Source organism: Neodiprion virginianus, chromosome 4 (assembly GCF_021901495.1).
Source record: "Neodiprion virginianus isolate iyNeoVirg1 chromosome 4, iyNeoVirg1.1, whole genome shotgun sequence".
NCBI classification, from domain to species: Eukaryota; Metazoa; Arthropoda; class Insecta; order Hymenoptera; family Diprionidae; genus Neodiprion; species Neodiprion virginianus.
The window spans coordinates 40,788,924-40,812,563 of record NC_060880.1 but is presented as its reverse complement, the minus strand read 5'-3'; the positions used below and the strand labels follow the sequence as shown (position 1 = coordinate 40,812,563).

Here is a 23,640-nt window from a genome sequence, read left to right as displayed (position 1 = left end):
AGATATAAAAAATTGAATAATTTAATTATCATCTCTAGGATGTTTAAAATAAGTACTACTACTATTATTACTATCATAATATTGATTTGGTCTAATGCTACACGTGCCGAGATCTAACTTTGTTTATTTTATTTTTGTAAATTTTAATGAAAAATAAAGTAATAAATAAACTTTTATGTAGAACGATATTGTCATAATTAATGAAGGTTGTCCGGATCATTCGTAATTTAATATACGTACATGTTTACAGCAATGTTAAGAATAATTGAGAAATCTCGACATACGAGTAAATATCTGCAATTAGTAAATAAATTATAGGTTTACTTGACGTTTTGTCATTATGTATACCAATGAAAGAATTACCAGCTTTGATTGTAATACCTGTATCGTATCAACGTATCGAATTCGATATTTTCGAATTCCCTTCTGCTTTGTGTAAAATTCTTGACGCTTCTTATCTTAGCTGTCATAATGATGCCTTTACGATGTTTGTTTGGCATGAATATGAAAATGTCGCTGTTGTCACGCCTGTTTTCCTGTTTTCGTTCTTCAAAGCGACACTTTCTACGGCTCAATACGTATATAATTGTATAATGAAGCATATCTAAAATACCTTTCTATTTCATGGAAAATTTGAAGGAAAAAAAAAAAAAAAAAAAATAGCCGTTACTTATACTTAGATCTCTAGATAAATCTACAGTCTACACGTTAAGACTCAAGGCTTTTGTGACTCTGTCTCCAAGATGCTAGTAACTTGAAAAGTACCCCAGGTATTTTTCTACCCTTAAACGAACGAATTAGCACGTTTAAAAAAACGTTTCCAAAGTTTTCAGTACACTACGACATATCATAGAATAATGAAAACGAGCGAGATACACCTCGAGTACTTTCCTTATGAACTATGGCACTTTGACCTCAGGTACGAGACAATAATTTCTATTTTTATCTCGATTCACGGCTACGTGAATTTTTTAACGCCAAAGTTCCGAGGTGGATCACATCACAAATGAAGCTATGGTTGCCATTTCACATTTAGAATGTCTAGCATACTAGAAAAATTAGAAAAATATCCGTAGACCCTACTTTCAAAGTCTCGTGTCTAATGTTCCAACTCGTCAAGTATCATAGGTTTAGGAATGAACACCACGATTCCTTAAATAGGTTTTTTAAAAACAAATTTGCATTTAATTTTTGTTCGTTCAATTCTCTGTGTTGCGAAATCTTCTACAAATGAAATTAATCACATGATTCGGGACGAAACTTGTTCGTCTTCATCCTCACAACTGATAATACAGATCCATTCGTGTTTGTTTCTATTTGTGCCAAGACAAAACATACATGAGACATGATAGGCAGCAAAGACAACAACAATGAATACAGTTTAATCGAAGGCACTCGTTTAGGTATGCATGTTATTACATTAATTGTCAAAGGGGAAAAGAGGACTGGACATTCGTCAATGAACTTCGTGAGACCGGAAAATTTATGCTGACAATAAGAGACTTCAACATCAACATATTTGAGGATTCGTCGGTTAAGACCATTGAGAGAATAGCGTCAATTACGTTTAATTTAACATTAACAGAATACCATCCAAGTCCCTCTAAGGGGACGTGAAGGATTTTTATAATTTTAAAACTTGAAACAATTTGGTAATTACTTGACCACGTCAACGATAAACTTACTGTAAAATTTGTTATGGTTGAAGTCAAATGACGCTGAAAATATCATTCATACGTAAAAATAAGTTGTTTTTTTTTTTTTTTGGTCTTTCATTCTCAATTGTTTTTACCTTCTTTCACTCTCTTACTCTCTCCCTCTCTTTCTCTTATGAACAGCACCGGTTTGGCAAATGCAACATACAATATCATGTATATATTAAATTGTTAATTTGTTATTATTTCTAGTTGTACATAAATATATATGATATACCTGTACGTGTAAATGTATACATGTATATATAGTTTCATTTACTAAAATCAACTACGTAAATCTTTATAAATATACGTACAAATATACCTAAATCGATGTGATACCGGATGCGTAATATTGCGAACGATTCAAGATTGTGTGAAATAAAAAGAAAAAATTTTTCTACTTTAATGCACTTACGATCGAATAGAGATTAGTGAATAAGGAACAAAGATCGCCGATTTCAATTGGTGCAACCTGGATCAGTCTTAGTTTTTAGCAGTAATCCAAACGAAAATAATAAGAAATCGACTGCTCAATCCGAATTTATCTACTGTATATATGTATATATTTTTTAATCGCTTAAAGGACAAATACGCCTTGCAAGGGTTTGGGAAAAAATGGACAACATATTAGCATTAAAAATTAATTTCACCTACCGAGACAAAACTTCGGTACACAATCTTTTTGTAATCAAATTTAACAAATCCCAGTCAAGAAACCGTTTAAATAGCAATATAGTGGACTAAAAAAGAAGCAATTTAAAAAAACTCACTGTCGAGCTAGACTTCTGAAAATCATAAAACCACCGACTGATTTTATATCTTACTTTGAGCGAAAGCATTAAGTTCTCGTTCATGTTTTTATGTAAAATGTTCGAATATTGTCCTTCATAAATTCCAGGGAAATATGCAACGACGCCACGTCCGTCATTCTCGATGGAAACGCTTTGTAATATACATGATTAAAAACAAAAAAAAAAAAAAAAAAAATGAATTAACACTATGTACAGACCGCATTGTACATATCCTTAGTCTACCTTATCGTATACCAATGGAAACCTGACTATCCTTAACTGTCGACTAAAGTCGCAAACCACACTGTCTCTCAGCGCCAGCATTTGTTTAACAAAGATGCAACTGTCTTTGTGACCCAGTCTCACTTCTCTTACGGCCTCTCCTGTCCTCACGTCCCAAACGACCAAACATCCCTGAAAGAGAATATTGCAAACGATATTTTAATCAGACAATTCATCCGAGTTCCTCGTACATAGAGTTATGGCAAAGTTGTCGATGCTGGTACCTGGTTACTTGTAATGAGCAGGTGATGGGTCAGCATAACTAATTGCGGACTGTAGGCAGCCCTGTGAGCCGGAAGAGCGTGCAACAAGTGTCCCTGGAATCTCTCCCAAACACACAGCCTCTCGTCGGTTCCTATACTAATTACATACGAAGCAGAGCAAGTTATAGCTGCGACGGCTCCGTCGTGAGCTTGCGTGCTGTACATGCACGCGCCTGCAAAGAATTTAATAGACTTTGAGCCTGAATATGGTTTCGAATTCCGAGTGTCACGTGTTGCTTGGGAAGTGAAATTAGGCAATTACTATTCCCTTTTAAATGGCAAACTTTTAAATCTTCGCTTATGTGTTTTGTTCAACTTCTTACCTGTCAGCAAGTCCCACACGCACAACAACCCATCCTGAGATCCGCTTCCAGAGGTCATTGGACTGACCCTGTCAATGAAGAGGCACGATATAGGCCCGCAATGACCGTGCAGGGTGTACAAGGGTAATTGATCTTCTAACCTGGAAGAAAGTGAACGAATATTGTTGTTACAGGGATACTCAGAGGAAGAATGGAATGTCGGAAATTAGTTCAATCTTGGTCAAACTCTCGAAGAGGGTCTAAAAAATTCGATAAGCAGTCAATTGTTGTAGACTCATATTGAAGCATTACGAACCTATATACTTTAAGCGTATGGTCCTGACTACCGGTAAGAACTCTACCGCCTTCGCTGTCCAGAACTGTAATGGGCTGTTGGTGTGCTCTATGGGAGCCAATTTTCATACAGCGCAGATTATCTTCGGTAGGGATGAAATTATCCATATCCATAGGCGATCCTGCGCTACGTGTTCTGTTGTGTGCTGGGAAGAAAGTATACGTGGATCAGAATATTTCATTCAAGTTAATGGAGAAGATGAGGAGAGAATATAAAAAATTTGCTTACTTCTTCTGTACGAAGTTGTACACCAGTCCATGTGCTGTCCTCTGTTGTATATTTCAAGTTGAAAAAAATCTAAAGATCCGTTCAACTTTGCCGCTACTACCCTGTTGCCGATAAACTTAATTGCAGATATTCCAAGTCCTGATCCGTCGTCAAATATACACTGTACAAAATTTTTATTAGATTAATAACAGTTTTTAATATAGATAAACTAGAATGGGGCGGACTAGCTAATGGAAATCATATAACACCTAATATACCTTGAGCAAACCAGTAGTTCCTTCCCAAAACTCCAAATTTCCATTGGCGCAGCCGACTACAATGAGGTTTTCTTGATAATCGATGCACCAAATTGGGGATACGTTTTGGGATGTGATTTGTACCGTTTTATCTGTACCCAATGAATTGACGCTGCTAATCGATTCAGTATTGTTCAATCGATTGTTGGGTAAAGTAAGGCGCTCTGAAATTTCGGACTTCTGAATTTCGTCAATTGATTTCCTGTGCTCCTCGAACAGTTGCTTATATCGATCGCCAAAGTCAAAACCCTGTTCATAATTCTTTTGAACGGGTGAATATTTCATGGCAGAGAAGTTGGTGTTTATGGTCGACCTTAAATCCGGGAAGTTAAAGCTACTGTCAATACTTCTGCGCATAAGCTCACTCTGCTTTTCTGGACTATATTCGTTTATTTGATAGTCGTAGTCCAGCGAAGAGCCAGGGGAATGCCTAACGTCGTACGACATGCCCTCGTTCCTTTTTCTCACCTGAGCGCCGCTCAGATTTGAGTACAGTCCGTAAGAATTAGCAGTTTCCATCTCGCCCCTGGATGGAGGGGAACCGCTCTCGTAATCTGACATTAACTCCTCAGAGTCTGGAATCGTCTGATTCAAATCCTTTGCGGAGTTACCGAAAAATTGCTTTCTGTCTATGTGAGCCAATTGTTCTCCCGATATCGAATCCCAAACTCTGATATGCCCAGCCAAGCATACACTGGCTATCGTGTTTCCGTCTGTTGCTATACATTCGACTTCTTGGGTATGACCTTCCAGTACCAAAGGCACGGCTTCCATGACGAGTTGAGTCACGGAATCGTTTGACTTCTCTTGCTGGTGCCAACTAGCCCGCCACTCTGCATAATTCCTGCTGCAAATACAACGATAGAGAACTACCATTGTATAAGCGACGACTATTACACTGATCAGGCATAGCAAAGCTGCCAAAAATATTTCCATCGGACTAGATGGCACAAAAGGAGCATTAAAGCCTCGTCCTTCAGATCTGGTTGGTACTTCCATATCTGCAATAATCAAATTTTAATGAGTAGATTATGGAAGTTGGGGTAATCGAGAATTAGGCAAAACAAAAAAAATTTGAAGGCCAATGAGTACGAGCGATGGTTGCCACTTTCAAGATAATTCAAATATATTTTTGCTAAGGTCATAGGTTGTATGATAAGTCAATAACACTATGTCAAGAGCGTATTCTTATCAAAATCAATTTTTTTAGCGTAGGAATCTTTACCCGTAGCATTATAGATCATAAAGGCTAGACTAAATATTGAGACAAGTTTTATGATGTAGATTCGTTAAAATACTTATTAATTAGAATAATGGGAGTGTGAGTAAACATTGTCTAAGACTTGTCTAGAATAACATTACCGCCTATGATTTTAGGACGTGATTAACTACAAAGTTCATTAGAGTGCTTCTGCATAAGAAAAAAAAATTAGACAACCAATCGGGCAATTAATTCAATTTATAATATTGAATAGAAACTGCTCACCTGAAAAATCCAAGGGGTCAAGAGCAGCTGTCGCGAGGCTTTGCCATTGGAACTGCTGTATGTCATTTGGATTGCTTATTTGCCTAGCCAGCTGAGGGTTTACAGCATGAGCCAGCTTGATAGTAGGAAGTATCGATATTTGTTCACCAGCCAGCGATATGTTGTACAATGAATGAATCGACGACCAGTGGTACAACGACAAACGATTCCAGGGTGGAAAATCAACAGGGCGTAACTTGTTGAGCTCTTCGGTAATATTGTTTGATAACGGACTCTGAGAAAAATGATTACTTTTAGTAGTGAATTCTTTTGCAAACAAATTTCACCGCTCATACGTATTTTGTCAATTAATTTATTCACCTGATCGTTCAAATGATTTGGCGGAAGTGTCGAAGACGACGTGAATAAAGGTTTCACAGTGTTGAATTCGATGTAATTATTCACCGTCCGTGGCCTATCAAGCGTATATCCGTCAATGTCAGCTTCGTGTTTGGACGGATCGCTCAATCTAATCAGGTGTTCAATGATACCCGAGTTGTATATGATCATGCTGATCCAAACTACCATCCAAACCATGAATGCTCTTTGAAAAATCCTTGTTCTTGCCCAAAAATGAACAAGCCTCAAGCGTTTTGGTATCTTTACAAGCGTTGGAGTGTTTTGAGTGTTGGGGGCTACGACGTTTGTCGGGCCGTTGCTGACCAGGCCATTTAATCTTGGATGTGATTTGGAGCGAAACATGTTGCCTTTTTTGTTTTGAAATGTTGTGAACTGTTGTCTACGCATCGATGGACCATTTGGTAAATGAAATCTCGACGTATCGCTTGACAGCTCGGTTCTCCTGATGTCTATTGCGAGAATGGTGGAAAAAAATACCATCTGAAGGAAGAAATCGTTCAGTAATCCGACAATGGCGAAAATACAAAATTCTTGAATGGCCGGAACGAATGTAAATAATCCAATGGTCAAGATAGTGACCTCAGTTAATAGGTTCTTAGTTATTGACCAGCCTTCCTTCGATAAGCCCTGAGCAACGCGGATTTTCACGTCTAGATGAGCCGGTGTGCTAACGACGCTCTTTGTCAGAACCAGTACGTTCTCTAGCCCAACGACCAGAACTAAGTACGGAAATATTTCTTTTCCACTCAGGCTGAGAGTCAATCCGAAAAAGAAACACAATCCAACGCTCATTGATAAGGAAGCAGCGACTGTAATACTCGCACTGAACGCCATCCCAATTTTAGACTTAATCAGCTCGATTTTACGAACAGAAAAATAAACGTATAAAAATAAGGCAAAAAATGTCATGACAAGCGGAAAGAAATCGCAGTAATTGAATTCACCAGGATAAAATACGTGCAATGTCTCGTCAACTGGTAGCGTATATGATGAATTTTTATCTGGCGACTGATGAAGAGGATAGTACATTGTTAGTCGATGTTTCAATCCTTTTATGAATCTGTAAATCACCAGTTGAAAACTATTAGTTTTATCCTGAAATTCAACAAAAAATCTGGATACCAAATGTTTCAAATAATCAACTCCATTACTTACCGAGGATCGTGTTCTTTGAGAACAATTGTCACGGCGTATTGAATTACTCGTTGCCTGACGCGAATAGGATAACGTTTTATTCCGGTCTCTTTCAGGCTCATGCCAAACATTATTTCTGCAAGGCTGATCTTGCTCTTTTGCAGATTCTACACAAACATTAGAGAATTATATTTCAAGCGTCAATCATTTCAAGCTATTGGTTGCACCAGTATTGTTGGGATATCGATAGAGATTTTTACATTTTTCACAACTTCCTCTAAGCCCCCAACCTTGCCGGAGAGTTAGATTCAATCGCTGATATGACATGCGTGAGAAAGGAAAAGATTGAGTTTTTGATAGTTAGTTACCTGATACGAGTAAATAGTGTTGATAAGATTGGTGTCCTGATTGAAGAGCTCCAAACTTTGCTGCCATAGATTTGCAGGTGACAAAACAAGGCAGTTGTATTCCGGTAGAACATCTGGTTTTTTGGCATTTCTTCGTTTCACAGCCTCGACGTGGAGGCAAACCTGACCAAGGGTCTTTAGTCTGAAATAATAAATATGGATGGAAAGTTGGGCAACTAATCTTTTCTGTAGGAACAAAATCCATTGATAAAGTTGCATCGTTACGTTTCTGGGTCCTGATAGTTTCGAATGATTTCCAATAAATTAAATATTTCATAAAGCGGTCCTCTGAATGCATCCGTCAAGCTGAGGTCTTCGGTCCATGGGACAACTCCCACCCTCAATGTTACTTGTTGCACGTATAATGCAGGGGTTTCCGAACCGTTAACAGGCACCTCTGTTTGGTTTATTATTGTTCGGGGAGCATTTCCTGGCATAGGAAGATTCACGAGAGGATAGCTACAAGAAAATTGCATAAATATCAATCGCAGTACTGATTTGCTAAAAACATTTGTTATATATCAGTTTCTCGATATGCAGTATTTCCAAACATTCAGATACGGACAAGCAGATAAACTTTTTTTCTGCCCCGAATGCTTGGACTAATCTTTCAACAAACTGTTAATGACATTATGTTACCGATAAGATATACCAGAATGATAAATATAATGACTAACCAGCATAGCAAAACGACAGATATTGCCAATGAAATTACGGCAACGGGATGCGATGAACAGAATAGGCCGTGGGCATAATAAAGCCCTGCCACTCTGTCCGGCAGGCTGCGGGACATTTCACATTAAGGCCACGTTGCCAACATATCCTAGGCAGAGACAAATTTCCAGCGTCACTTCTCCGCTGATAACATATAGGCTTGGATTTAATGACTTGTTGAATATCTGTAATAAAAAAGTTACTTGACTTGGCGATTATTTAAAAATAGAAGAAATAAACAAGGCAAGACTGCAGTTCAATCGTCCCACCTTGAATGATCAGATAAATTTTCATTGAATTAGTGTACTTCAAGATGTTATGTCTTTCTTAGGAAATACTCTAACTTATATTAACAAAATACAAGAAATTTCGGAAGGAGAATCTTCAGTGACGTTTTATATTTTGTTTTTAATTGCATTTTGTTAGAATACCACACATGGTTACGAGATTCTGAAGAAATTGTTGAACGCACAGGGTTAGAAGCCGGCACGTTGGTTGAAAATGCACACACACACACAAGAGTTTAAATTAAAGAATATTATGTTTCGAACAAAATTCAATTTTTGAATAAAAGTGATTTTAGCAAGAGCATTGTATACATTGAAGCGTTAATTGAAAATCAACATTTTCCAAAGCCTCTGAGTGAAGCGTAGCATCGATATTGACAAAAATAGAAAACTACAGCGGGTCAATTTGTCACAAGGTAAGTAAACCACTTTAAAGCCGTAGATATTTTTGGAGCTTTTAGCTGAATAAGTGGAACATCCTCGACGGGCTGCATTGCGGTTAGTCAAATATTATCTAGAAGTGATAAAGTAGTTAGGCTCGGTTGGAATCCGTTGGAATTCCGGTTCTGACTAAAACCTAAATATGACGCAATTACGTTTCGCCTCGGGTATTAAAAACGAAATAACGTTTATATGTATATACATGTGGAAAGAATCCGAATCGCTGGGAGCGCGGATTTATCTTTGCGGCTATCGATGTTAAACGCAGAGAAAATCCGGGTGAAGGGAGGAGGGATGAAATGTACTTACAGGCGTTAAAAATACCCCACGACGACAAAACGTCGACGCGACACGTATTCTCTCCAAACTTTTCTCCGCCACTGGGACAGAGAGAATCCGTCGTTGTCCGCTTTGAGGTTATGTTCGCAGTGTGGTTATGTTGTGTTATGTTACCAGGTATGCTTGCCGTGCGGTAGGCAGTAAACCGTCGACGGCAAGTCTGCTCGAACAAAACGCACACTAATAAATCATTTGATAAAGCTAACGCGTTCAATCTTCATCCGTATGAATTTTCCACTATGTCTAAAAACCGAAGACGTCATATTTAATTCGGCGAAACGCCGAGCTACGACGACGCGATGCTCGTGACAAGATGCCCAATTACGTATGTTACTGCGTGTGTCACCGCGCGTGAATAGTTAGTTTAAAAACTTGGAGTTTCAAAGTGCACCGCACAGGAAAGAAGCCAATATTTAATGTGAAACTTCACTCGTGCACCGAGGCGAAATACCGTAATAGGGACTCATACATGCGTAGCGGAATACATACTGTACGTCGGGTATGCACCTGTATCATACCTATAAGTCACCGACAGTCATTTATTTTTAAACCATTTATCAGGCACGAGAAGTCCGATTTCGTTGTGACGAGTAGCAGCGTCCGCGCACAAACACCGTCAATAACTATGTTCACCGCGTGCAAGGTGCGGAAATACCGAAATGAAAACCATCGGAGGATAATTTTGTCTCCCAGTGACAGAGACAAATATATTCAATCGAATCACTCCTCGTCGCACGCACGTTACGGCGTGAATACACGCGCACGCAACGCACGCATACGAAAGTAGAACCTTGAATCGGTGCCCTCAGAATCGGTAGAGGCATGAAACGCAACTGCACGTTAACGCCCGAATGATAAAATTAAGTAACGCGAGTAGCTAGCGGGCGCGAAGCGACGCATAAATATGCCTTCGGAGCTTCGGTTTTGCTGCTGAATTAGTTGCCGTTGCTCCGAAACCAACTGCGACGATTTATTGACACACGCATGTTACCGCCTCCCGCCTTTCACGCGAGATCCCGCCTATTTACGAGAAAATGCGTGTGTGCGTTGCTTATGACGTACGTTATTTTAATTACGCGTTGTATAGTTATCGATACGCGACCTGCAGCGGTCAAATCTACACTACATACGTACGTACAACGGCCTGCACGGTGGCAAGGCAAAATTTTCATACATCGATGCATTCGTAGATCGTTATATTGATATGCAATGTAAGCGTTCGTACTCGGTGCATCGTTATGTGGGTATTACGCACAGAGGAAAGAATTCACCGCGAAATGATTTATTTGATCGAGAAAAAAAATCATGCCAAGTACGTCAGGGGCGTGTACGATTGTGGCGATCAATCAGGGGCTAGGTCAGACTGCTCGCTTAGATTTATAAAATCCGAATGGTATAACTTCTGCTGTTAGATTTTGTTTGAAAGGCAATAGACTATCCTCTTCGCAAGAAAGATGAGGGAAATAATTAATTACATATATTTATATTGGTAGAACTGAAATTATGGTGCCAATACAAGTTTGTTCTATAGTGCCTAACTATTAAAGGTTCTCAGAATAAATGGAACTGTATATTTGAATCAGTGAAAATTCACTGACTCCCAGTGACAATTTTTTTACTGTGCATACACTGATTTTTCCAGTGGTATATACTTATGACTGATCGATGTTCAGAGAGAAGTCGAGAAACAGTTAGACTTCTGCTGTATTGTAATCCTTTCATGCGTATATTCTTTTTTTTTTTAGATGCGATTCGCTTAGCGGATCCAATATGGCGGACAGACAAAAACAAGAAGAAACATTTTGAAAAATTTCTGTAGAACTTTCTAGTGTGTATTAAGTCTGTGTACAAAATTTGCATTCATTTGCATGGTAGATTAGTAGAAAATGTTGTTTTTTTTCGTGGAAAAGTACGAATTTCGACCATTTGTTTACATGTGCTATCTTTGCAATAAGTAAATAAATAAATTATACATTTTTTTTTGTACTTGGAAATATTTCAGGGACCATGCGGAACAAAAAACTCGATAGTTGTTACCAAAAAGTAGTTTAGTAAATAAAAAGTTGCAAAAAAATATAGGACGCTGAGCGTCCCAACGTGAATTAAAGGGTTAAATATGCAATTTCGACCTCTTCTTGCCTCATTTTGAGCGGGTTTCGAGATAACTTTCCGTTAAGCACGCACTTATAAATGCAGATGAAAATCCTTGCGAAATAGATCTATGCGTAAAAAACAAACAAAGAAAGCAAAACATGGTCATCTATCTCCTCTATCTTTTTATTCCTTACATTGGTACCGTACTCATATTTTATTGTGGCCAGGTGTTCATGATTATATGCGTAATACATTCATTTCATAAGAACTTTCGATGGATTGAAATTTGTAGTCTGAAACGAATTTATTCAAGCGAATGGTTTGTTGCTGTATGCTACGAATTATAGTATCGGAGTGTGTTTGAAGTTTAACAAAAAAAAATTTGAAACATTTGTCCTGGAAAAAAATGATGAACACCTGGTACAATTTTTGCTTCACAGTGATTCGAATGTAGTAGAGGTGGAAATATTTCAATTTCTCAAGACTTTTTTCGCATAAGAATAATCAATTCGTACATAACTACTTATGATTTATGCACGACACTTTGGATTATTTCAAGTATTGACCTATCCCTGAACTGAAAACAATGTTTATACGAATATTTCGAATCTCTTGAGTACCCAATCTATCTGCATAACCTGATAATCTGGGGACTTTATCATTTTACACATTAACAGATATATTATCATCCTCGTGTAGTCCAGAGTGAATCATATCAATAGAATTGCGTACGCGGACAGTAAATTGCGGCCTTGATTTTGCGAGAATTTTTGCAATCAGTTGCGACTGACTAAAGTAAGGTTTGCATTACTTCACTTACGATTAGGACCGATATCTATACCGCAAGTTTTCTATACATATTTGGGAGACCCGATGCCGAATCCCTCCAGGGGTAGATAAATAATAAAGGCCAATCAAATCAAATACCATTATAATTTCCGATTAACAATCAAGTGCTATAATTTACAGCAGGAGGCCGTTGTATTATAGAAATCAACTTACACAACTTACGACCAAGAGCCAAGTCAACGGAACCTTTTAGTGAATTGTGAGTGGATTCAATTTTTCTGAACTTGGCTGCATTGTTGAGCAAAATGAAAATTCCTCGTTTCCCCAAAAATGAACATCGTATAGGCTTTATATTCCATCGTGATTTCACCTTCGGTAAAAATGTTTCATTTCGGTTCAACTCTATTGAACTTGAGTTTCTGCATGCGGATAATAAGTTCTGACTTGCAGGAAATAAATCAGTTATCTAAATGTAAGCAAACGGCAATCAATCACACATAATGTGCAGCCTTGAAAGTTTGCGTTGTATAAAAAACTGAAAAAAAGAAAAACTGCGGCTGCATGTGACACTGGGAAGTAGGATGAAGTTTGATATGCCGTCTGTGGCATCTGACTCGAAGCCGAATACCCAATGCCAATTAAATCAGCCGCACCAATTTGTAAATCTGTACTTGGTTCATTCTTGTATGCGTTATGATTCTCACACGCCTTGTGACTTAAAGTAATACAAGATGCAAGATTGAGAGTGATCAACTGAGGGATTCGATGCGCGGGTCTTGTACTTGTACTAATACCGATTGCCGCATCTAATTGCATCAATTGCGTAATTAATGTTGATTAAGGGGCAGCAGAATTGTCAATAAAAATGGGGTCAGATGCCTTTACTGTGAACGATTATAAAAATATAAGTCTATGGCTACGGAGTGTAAGAAGCGGAGTATTGTTTATAAAGAATGTAATTTATGTACGTGTGTTTATAATATATCGCGCGAGTTGTGACTCGTGATTTATATTTTTTGTTACAGAGTGCATGGCCATTACGTAATTAAAAATTATGCATTATTGTTTAGAGACGGTCTGTGCACGATCGCTTTCGAGTTCAAAGTCAAGGCCAAACTGTCGTAATTTGTGTAAGGAGATTTACATGCTGCCATCCTGATTGCGAAAGCTGTAGATATATATCTTAATCAAAAAAAAAAATTGAAGGGTATAAATAGTGTTCAAAATTAGATTTCAATCTATGAATTGAAAAAAGTCTAGTAAATAATTTTTTGATATTTTTTTGCATCAAATTCGTGAAAAATTCATTGAAAAATACACAATTTGAAAAACAAAAAAATTCAAATTGATGTATTTTTGTAAACGTTATGAGCATTCTAAAAAAAAAATTCCAAATTTTGTAAATTGCATATCTCGTGAACGGCTAGATAAAAAAATAAGGAACAATCATGAAGCTCTTTTTCACAAAGTCAAAAAATAAAGAAAAAATTAGGAGCAAATAAAAAATGTCAACTTCTATGTATTAGGCCGATATTTCAAAACTTTTTTTTCTTTTTATCGTAGCGTGTAAATAATTGAATTTTCTATGAAATAATTGGCGTGACATTATTTGTATCTACTTAGAACACTGGTGAGATAAAAATTTCCAAGGTAATAAGCATGTTGATTCGTTTATTCAATGCACTCAACTTTAAACGTCCGCATCGAATATATACAAGATGAACCCTTAGGTGTATGGTAGTCTGGATCTTTTTTTATAGAAAATTTGACTATATAAAAAATGAATCAAAAAACAGCTTCCCAACTTGTAAAGTTTTCGAGTTATTTCGGTTAGTGCGTTTGAAAAATGCAAACCGAATGAGACGCCTTTTAGAATTTTACTACCGAGTTCCGGTTTCACGAGGCTACGTTTGAGGCTAAAAACTAACTTTACAAGAGGTAAGTAAGAAGAAAAAAAAGGTTAATTATATGTATACAAACATATATATCGCTGTGAATACCGCTTGTGCTGTAGTACTCATAATTATCTTAGAAAAGAAAGTCTATATTAATCGTAAGAGGAATACATGGCATACACTAAGTTGTTGGGAAACAGGTCTTATTAACCTATTAGTCAAAATGTGATGTATAAGTCTAGTAGTAGAATTCCACCTTAGAACGATCTGTACTCTTGGTTGGCGTCAAAATTTTTAAAATACCTACGTTCAGATGTATTAATTACTTTGTAAAACAATTATACTAAACTTGGTTAATTTGCTAGTAGGGAAACGGTGAAAAATTATGGTATACCTAAAGTATTCGTTGTGAAATGTATCTTTTGTTGTAATATTGACGGTAGAGAAATTATGTACATAAATTGAAACGCACCGCGATCGGTAATATTCCGAAGAAGCGCGTAAAACGTGTTTAAACAATATTTAATCAGCGCGCGAACACCTTTCAGAGTCGGAATAAAAAAAAAGTTCAACAGTCAAGATAGCGATGACGTGTAAATTCTGTGAACGAGCTCGATATTTGCGGTTTTTCTCGCTCCACGACCAATATCAGCTTGATTATCGTCACGGCGGTGTTTTCATAAATTCCAAGGTCGAGTACCGTAAAAATGCATAATGATGTATGTCGAAACGAATGGTGAAAAATAAGCGTAAGAAGTCTTCTCTACTGCCTGCACTTGAATGCCAATATAATAAGTGTATAATCGTAACGTCAAGCGTTACTTTTCAACAAATCAAGGTAACTGTAAGAGTTGATAATTTTCAAAGGAATAATAATGAAACGGTCGTACCTTCCTGAAAACGAAAAAAAAAAAGAAAATTAAAAAAACCGCTAGCTGCCCTTGCGTGCATTTACGAAGCCACCGTTTATTGTTAGCGCGCAATCGGACTCGCGATTCTTGCAAAGTAAATAGCGGACCATTGCCGCAGGTGGCGCCACCTCTTGATAAAGCGCTGGATGTTCACGCATTGGCATGAACTATGAACGTACTTCATCGTAGTATTCGTACAGGTTCGGTGTACGTTGAACGCTATTATCTGCTGGGAGGATGTGAGTGCTTTTATCTCCACGGATCCGAATAGTTTTCGGGTTGGATGGATTGAAAATGGCTCGAGCTTTACTTAATCATGATATGTCACATGCGTGTATAATAACGTATGATTAGAATGCAATGTATCACGTTATTCCGACATTTCAGGACGGCAGATACGTACTGTTATTAACTTTGCAAAACATTTGGAAATTATAACATGAATATTATTATTGTTTGAATCAGTTGATTTTGGGTCGGAAAGGATGAGCGTGCACAGTGACGATTGCCGTGATATATCGTTTCCGGATTCAAAGCTGGTTGAAGAATCGATTGCGACCTGTGAAAAGGTTATACGTGCGAACGGACCTCCTGCGTTAGTTACTCCCGCATTCGTCACGAGGGGCTGGCAAATTGACGGAATTGGGTGACCAGCCTCATTCCAATATTCTCAATAGCACTCGTGTACACCTACACATTTATTATACATACCCCTATATAGGTATACATGCATCGATTGCGCAGGATACGCAGGTATTTATCAACTTATATACTAAACGAAAACCGCCGTCTTTCAGTGAAGGGCATATTTGAAAACGTTCTGCGACCGAAAATAGTATATTGTGTAACTAGGAGGCAAACTCGGACTTTTCGGGCCGAGCGTGAGCTTGCAATATAGGTATGCGTCCAGGTGAGCCAAACACGAATATTGCGAATACGCGGGGCGAAAAGACCGTTGCCTCCTTGTTGCGCGTTTTTTCACGAAGTGAGAAATTGAGGTTAGAGTCGCGTGATGTTAAATTTGTGCTCGACAGCGCATGCGCGGAGTACAGAAAAGACCACTTTGGGCTACTAGGACTTAAAAGTGGTCTTTTCAATACTCCGCGTATGCGCATTCGCACTCACTCTACCGTCGTAGAAACGGGTACTCTGTGTACGGAAAACACGCATGGAGAAACGTGTAAAACATGCTCGCGTTACATGAAACAGATTTTTAACTTCTAGATATATCGACGAATTACCTCCGACCATTTTCGGATGGACATCTGTGTACACTGTATGTATGTATGTGAACAATTTTTTTTTCACCGACGACATCTGGAGAACGAGTTACCGGATCTTGAGAATGGTTGAACGAATTCGAGTGAAAATTGATACCGTTAGGATTTGGGGTCGCTGATCACGAACCTGAAATCAGATTTGCAAAATCCAAATTGGCGAATCCAATATGGTGGAAAAAAGGTCTAAAAACATTTCAATTTTGGTGGAATCAGTATACGAAGGTTTTTTGGGTCGTCGATAACGAATCCAAGGTCAGAATTCCAAAATTTATAATGGTGGATCCGATCCAGTGGTTGAAATTAAAAAAATCGTAATCGTTTCATGTAACATGGCATGACTCACGGTCAGCCTAAAGCCGCTTGTATTGTCATGTCTTTCGCACAATATGCTATCCTTAGCTTGCCCCACGCGTCTCAAGATGGAACAATAATTAGTCGATAAACTGGGTGCTCGATCTTTATTTCGAAGTTTTAATAAAAGAAAGAAAAGGCTCGGTGTGGGTGTCTGGTTTAGTAACGGCATCACGGTCGAAAGAGCAATCGGGGTGGTAATTCATCTTGTGCCGGCCTCGCGAAGGGATTTAGAAGGGAAGGGAAACGCGTTGAAGGGTACAAAAAACATTCGAATGCCCCTAAGCAGATCTCCAACTCGCCGCCCCCGCTTTTGTCAACCTTTTTTCCACCTGTTTTTTGTTTTCCTTATTTAATCCCCATTCGGGAGACGCCTTAAGCCCTTATAATTTTGCTCATCCTCCTCCGCGTTTAACGCCTCTCGATTTTTTGTTCGTTAATAGAAGACATTGTTATGAAGGGAGGAAAAATTTTTGACTGAGGATTGGCCGAAGAATACGCCAGCAAACTTTGAAAAACTTGGCGGGCGAGGCAAGTTTATTATTGGTAAACAGTCTTCGCCTGACTTTCGAACTCGAAAAACCATTCTAGTCTCAATTTTTTCCACCCTCTTTTCTTTCCACCTTCTTCTTTGTATTTTCCGCAAGTTCTTGCTTTCTTCCATATGCGCAGTCACGAAATCTCAATCCCAACGAGTTCGCGAAAGTTTGAAATTACAATTCATCTCATCCCCCCAAACTTGAAAACCACTTTCATCTATCTGACGCATACACACCCACACAGTTTCGCTTTGTGTTACTCGATTATACCGAATAATAATTTCTGTCAATCGGAGGCAGTCGAGAATTGGTAAAGAAGGACGAGTATTGCATTTTCTGAAAAGTGCATAGATTATCGTATGCGACTGCACATTTATACCAGTCAACCAGCATTACACCTGAGTCTTCTTTCGCAGCTTATTCTTTCTCTTTCTTCCTCGTCATATTTAATTACATCGGTATGCCCAATTGAATCGATCGAATCTCTCGAGTTGCATATTAAAATCTTCAGCAAGTTGAAATATTGTTTTCACGGTTATTGTTTAGAATCGTATTCTGCATGCGTCCTCTTATTGTTTGTCATTGACGATGTATCAGCAAATCACTGCAATACATGAAAGATAGAAATTACGTTGACGAGGTAATGACGTGTATAATTCATTTTTTCCGAATTTTTTTCTTCTAATGTAATTAGATAATAAATATAGTTGTATTACATCGCAACATAAATAACACCATGTGTATAATTAATTATCACACTGCCATAAATAATTTGTTCATTGATGATTTTTCATTCGCGTCTAATTGAGCGTTCGTAATGTAGTTGACGATAACGTGCAAGAATATCTGGAATTTAAAAATTTCCATGGCGCAAACCATGTTTTATTAATTATTTTACATACCTTACACGCACCTAATATACATAATATATCTATAACACATATATGTATATATATATCTTTTTTTTCTCTAAAGACAGCACAAACATAGAATATATTACAGTATAATCTATCTACCTATGTAATTAAATAGTTATAATTCTTATACATATACATTTTCGTAATTCAATATTTTCTATATTACAGATTAAACCTACGTCATGTCATGTACCTATGTGTATTGTATATGTATAGAAATCTTTATGAAAAATAATATCAAGTAAATTCTCGGTCGTAATTCGTACACATGATCGTAATTTGCGGTGATTATAACGTTTTTGTAGCAACGAAAATTTCAAATGTATACTTTTACGTATTCACGTAATATTAATTCATATATCAAACGAAATAAGCAACCATTTTATGTATCGTCAAATCGATATTGTGAAATGAGTTGAAGAAAAAAACTAAAAATCATACAAAATCAATTAGCTAATTCTATAATTCTAAGATTCAGTCAATCAAGTCAGTCTCTTTCTAGAAAACAATTTAACGAAAAAGCAGACTAATACATAAAAATTGGGTGTATAAATAAGATACTTTTGTCTATGCATGAAATATATTCTCGACTAACAATTCTTCTAGACATACTAAATGTATGTTAACCGCACTCACAGGGGTGAGTTTATTGAGTGTGTTCCAATTTTTCTCCTTCATAACTTATACAAATTACGTATTTTTTGTCTTTCATTTTTACTACAATATACCATCAATAACCATCCATTGTTAATAATAATACTCACATTAATAACAGTAATAATAATAATAATTTCAATAATAACAACGGGATCGGTTAATCGGTTACCAGTTCTTGTACAAACTGCTGTAGCATATAACTGATTCGCGTTAAAATCCGTTCAAATAAATATCATGCGTAACCCAGGCCATCGGTGTTTCATCGCATTTTATACCATATGACTTTGGCATTCGTTTATTAATAATAGCGATCACTGTATTAAATAGGTACCGAATAATGTGTTGCTGTAGTGTCATTGATCGTTAATCAATACGGTTAAATGAAACCTTAAGCTATGACGACGTGTCCTTTTGCCGTTGGGTAGGCGTTAATTATGCGTCGCGGATGCTGGTTTTGCATACGTGCGATGTATCGTAGAATTTAATTATCGTACAGATATTATTAACGGGGATCCCGAGCCTCTGCCGTGGTGTTTGGATTTAATTGGAAGAACGTTTGTATGTATTCGGGTTCGTCTTGAAATATAATACTCCCGGGCATAAATCGAACGTTACTGCATTATGATTATTATACATGTCATGTGTAAATGAAATATATTTTATACAAGATTCTTCGTAATTTTCTTTTTTATATAATTGGATGCAAGGTGCTGCTGCTGCTGTTGTTGTTATTGCTGCGATACACCGCAACTTTCATAGGTGTACGAAAATACGCAAATAAACAACATATTACAGATTCTTTAACCGCGTGTAGATCGGAACAGAATTAATAAGAGATTTAATTGGCCGCTCGACCATTTGCAAACTTGTGATTTTCCTTACCAGTCAGCCACGAAGAAACGAAAGCACAAAGTAGCTTAGGAACAGAATGAGATCTATTGAAATTTATTTGAGGCAAGATCTGACTTGGTACAGGTGGCTTTGAAAAGTATTCAACGGAAGCGAATCAGATATGTGGTGAAAAAAATCATAATTCATTTAATGATTAGTGGTACCAAACCGCGACAATATCACATCACTCTCTGCAACAGTACATCGATTATGTCTCTCGCCGCGTGTTTATATACCCGTTTATTATACGAAAATACGTTAGATTAATAAGAATACTTGATTTATTTCCCTGTCTTTTCTCAGTTGTGTAGGTTTGATTTATTTCCCTGTCTTTTCTCGGTTGTGTAGGTATAATATAATCTTCGCAATAGGGCAGAGTATGATATAAATATAGTGGAGTTGATCAGGCTGATATGTACATGTGACGATTATGAGTTCCAAGCCCCAACTGGCATCCAACATATCGGAAGACGCCCGCATTCAGTGGCAAGAGGTACAATATACTCAAAAGATAACACTTATTTATCGTGATATTTCTTATTGTTAGTCTTTATACGAAAACTGAATGTAACACAATAACAGTCGCACTTCTTGGCCAGGCCCGAATCATGTTGTATCCCAATCGGGGCAAGCAATCACTCGTCGCTAACGTTTAGGCTCTGAATCAGTGGTCATGGAAAGGCCATCCGCGAGACCACGTTGTTACACGAACCGTATACTGTACGTCTCGACTTCCATGGGGACGATATCTATCTCTCTGAACCCATCGTTCAACTGCTTGTGAACCTTGGTCCCGGTCAGGGATGTCTTGGTGACGTTAGCGTTGAGGGTGTAGAACGAAGTGGCGGGTGAGAATCGGTCGCCGAGTGGACAATTCTTGAATACAGTGTCGGTACCGACGGCGCAGCTGTAGCCCTGCCGATGGAGAACCATCAACGCGGTGTTGGTAGGAAAATGGGAGAGTTTCTGGTCATGGTTGGTACGCAGATTCATCAGATGAACGTCGCACGGAAAGCTCTGGCTGACCAGCCGGGTCTCCGGACTGACCTTGACTTCCTGCTCGGTACCGTCGACCGACAAAACGAAGACGTTTACTGGGTAGTTGAGCGCGTTGCTCATGTGATTGGCGAACAACGACGCCCGAGAGTAACTGTCCCCGTCCCCGTTGATGTCTTCGAGGAGCAGCCAGTGCTTGAAGATGGTCTTGCGATTGTCCAGAAGACCCTCGCCCATACCCCGGGAATCGTCGTAGAGGGTTCTCCTGTCCAGCATCACTTCGAGCCACCCTGGCTGGTAGCTGGCGGCACCCTGGGCGTGGTTGACCAGCAGGGTAAGCCTGTGGGTCGCGTCTTCGATGTAGGCCATAGTGGTGATCGGATAGTAGTTGCCTTCTATACCGATCCTTTCGATCTTTGTCCTCTTCAGCATCTGATGACCGTTTAAATCGGTGTAAAACTCGGGCGGGTCTTCGTTCTGTATGTCGGTCTGTATCCTCATGAACATTTCGGTCTCTCTGTTCTTCGGCGGTGTCTCAAAATCCACAACGTTCTTCAGGAAGATCGCCTCCCCAAGGCTATTGTCCACGTGGTAAATGGACACGTGGTGAACCAGAAGCTTGCCGTACTCCACCGTAAGCCTGGAGCTCAGCGGTCCAGAGACTATGTAGATTTTCTGATGAGGAGTGTAAGCCTCGAGGATGTCCTTGTCGGTGTCTCGCAGATTCGGATCTGGCATGAAGAGGTAGGCACCGCTGTGAAATTGGGCAGAAGGATAAGCGGCAAATTGAATCCCGCACTGCATTATCCTACCGGAAGTCTTCTTCGTCACGGTCTTTAAGAATCCTGTCTGACCATCGAAGAGCAGCTTCATCCTGATGTTTTCCAGCTGCACGTCTCCCGTCTGCATCGACTTTATCGGGAAGAGCGGATCCTTTCCGCACCGGCTGCAGTATACCACCGACAGAACGTCGGCGGACACCTTTTCGACGTGTTGGAGGTGATAAGCCGCGATCGAGAGCGGATGGAGTTCCGCCACAAAGAGGACGGTGTAGAGATCGTGCGTTATGCTGGTGGCGTTCATGACCGGTAGAATTTGATACGGAATGGGATTTTTGTAGGGATCTAAGACCCTGACCAGGTGAGACGTCACCTTCAAGGTCACAACCTCCTGCCGCGTCTGAGCGAGCGGATTGAAAAGGAGGATCTGACGCGTCTCGAGATTGTTGACGGCGATCGGAATCTTCTTGGGAAGCTTCTCGTAGCTGTCCCTGTCCGACTCTGGCACAACGTAAATGTTGTTCCCTTTCGGTGCTGTAACCGCCAGAGACTGTATGACGAAACTCTGCAGGCTCGTCATGTCAGATATCGACTCGAATAGTTTGAGAGCATAGTCTTTCATGACGAAGGATTTCGACGTGCCGGTAATAGCATCGTGGTGCTGGAAGAGGCCCAAGTTCCTTCTGGCCTTGACCAGCTTCTCGAAGTACGTCTCGAAGAGTTTTATGTCCTGACTGGACTGCTTGGCGACGTTCAATGCCACCGTGTAAAGAATCTCTGCCGACCTCAGATTCGCCTCGAGTTCTCGGTCCAAGATCTTCATGTACGGACGCGTCGTGAAGTATCCGCTCCAGTAGGCGGGTCTGCCTTCGCTGAAGATGTCGGAGTAGACGAAAAAGTCACCCTTCAGGGTCGGGTACTCCTGATACCTCTTTTCAATTTCCCGGAAGTACTCCTTCGGCGTTCCGAACACAACCTCGGCATTGTACTCGTCCTTCCGTTCATTGATGAATTCGAGGAGGGCCTTGTAGTTGGTATACTGCTGGTCCCACTCGATCGGATGATCGTACCTGAAGTCGTCACCGAGAGGCATGAGAACGACGTTGTGGGGGAAGAGTGACCCGGTCCTCGAGTATTGCTCAAGAAGAAGTTCAGCCATCTGCTTCACGTTGTTCTTCGTCACGTCCACCGCTCGTACCGAATACTCGGTGTACTCGCCATTTATCTTTCGAAAGTCGAAGTTCAGGCAGACGTGGGGATGTGGACCGCATGAGTGTTTTATGCTGTATATGTCGAAGGGCTGATTGTGCGTTAGCATGGCCGTCGCTCCGTTCTTGTCCCAAGGCTGTCGCCACAGGAAATCACCGTACTGTTTTTTCGCGAACCACTGCTTCCAGGCGTAGTGAATCCGCTGAATCACCATCCCCGAAAGGCCTGAGGACTTGAGAAGGTACGGGACCGTCGCTCCGTGACCGAAGGGATCCACCGCCCATCCGGATTCTGGTGCAACCCCAAGGTTCGTCTTGAGCCATTGATGACCTGCAACAACAGCAGACAATTGAGCGCCTGCACAAATGTTCAGGGCAAGATTACATTCGACGTTCAATTTTGGAGCTTCCAGGACAGCGAACGAGTACTGGCAACCATATCTGTTATTACATTCGTCTCGATGCACGTTCCACGTGAATATGAACGATAAACTGACACAGCAGCTGCTTCTGCCTGCGATTAATATTTCCAACTGTATTTACCTTTCACTTTCCGCGTGTGATATGGAATTGGCTGTTTACGCGAAGCGATTAGCGAGCGGAGTTGAGTATTTTCAACGCCCACTGATCAAGGTATCGACGCTTCTGTCACGCACAGGGGATGAATGCAGGGTCAAATTAAATGGGCGGGGTCACCGGCCGTTCGTTAGAGAGACTGAACCGGTTCAATGCACAAGCACGAGCATGGTCTCACATCAAATGCAGGGATGGATACTGGATTCCGTTTTTTTTAGCTTCATTGCCGAGAGTGAGAGTTGGGCTCGAATAACATTCTCGATAAATCGATTCACATGGCTTCACGACTAGTTACACCCACTGATCATCGAAAAAAGATAAGCGAATTATAAATAT

At 39.5% G+C, this 23,640-nt stretch overlaps 2 protein-coding genes and 1 long non-coding RNA gene across 6 annotated transcripts in view; 1 reads left to right on the top strand and 2 right to left on the bottom strand.

The window, feature by feature from the left end:
* Positions 1–375: 375 nt before the first annotated feature.
* Positions 376–10,534, bottom strand: LOC124302594 (sterol regulatory element-binding protein cleavage-activating protein). 3 transcript variants are annotated; one of them, XM_046758904.1, is made up of 13 exons: positions 9,392–10,532; positions 8,318–8,539; positions 7,866–8,099; positions 7,602–7,782; positions 7,255–7,400; positions 6,061–7,159; positions 5,701–5,974; positions 4,176–5,215; positions 3,919–4,078; positions 3,652–3,835; positions 3,357–3,496; positions 2,995–3,206; positions 376–2,902 (listed from the first exon to the last, which is right to left on the bottom strand). In XM_046758904.1, the coding sequence occupies exons 2-13, from the start codon at positions 8,431–8,433 to the stop codon at positions 2,723–2,725; spliced, it is 3,966 nt and encodes a 1,321-aa protein (XP_046614860.1). In that variant the 5' UTR covers positions 8,434–8,539; positions 9,392–10,532; the 3' UTR covers positions 376–2,722. The 3 variants fall into 3 exon arrangements, with proteins under 3 accessions (XP_046614860.1, XP_046614861.1, XP_046614862.1); XM_046758905.1 differs by having other exon boundaries at positions 9,940–10,532; XM_046758906.1 differs by lacking the exon at positions 376–2,902 and having other exon boundaries at positions 2,994–3,130; positions 9,392–10,534.
* A 9,142-nt stretch (positions 10,535–19,676) lies between these two features.
* On the top strand, positions 19,677–20,241 carry LOC124302600 (uncharacterized). Its single transcript, XR_006907739.1, has 2 exons — positions 19,677–20,056; positions 20,094–20,241. It is a non-coding gene; the product is annotated as an uncharacterized LOC124302600 (long non-coding RNA).
* LOC124302595 (alpha-mannosidase 2) overlaps positions 20,036–23,640 on the bottom strand; it is a 79,698-nt gene continuing 76,093 nt past the window's right edge. For both annotated transcript variants that reach the window (XM_046758907.1, XM_046758908.1), the window contains exon 6: positions 20,036–23,059. In XM_046758907.1, coding sequence (XP_046614863.1) covers positions 20,448–23,059 — 2,612 coding nt within the window. In that variant the 3' untranslated portion in view covers positions 20,036–20,447. The remainder of the gene's footprint in view (positions 23,060–23,640) is intronic.

Excerpts from the sequence above, each read along its gene's own strand:
- LOC124302594 (XM_046758904.1), bottom strand. The coding sequence starts at position 8,433 with ATGTCCCGCAGCCTGCCGGACAGAGTGGCAGGGCTTTATTATGCCCAC. Across the intron at positions 5,975-6,060 it reads CAAATCATTTGAACGATCAG|AGTCCGTTATCAAACAATAT; the intron begins GTGAATAAATTA and ends CATTTTTCTCAG. Across the intron at positions 4,079-4,175 it reads GAACTACTGGTTTGCTCAAG|TGTATATTTGACGACGGATC; the intron begins GTATATTAGGTG and ends AATTTTGTACAG.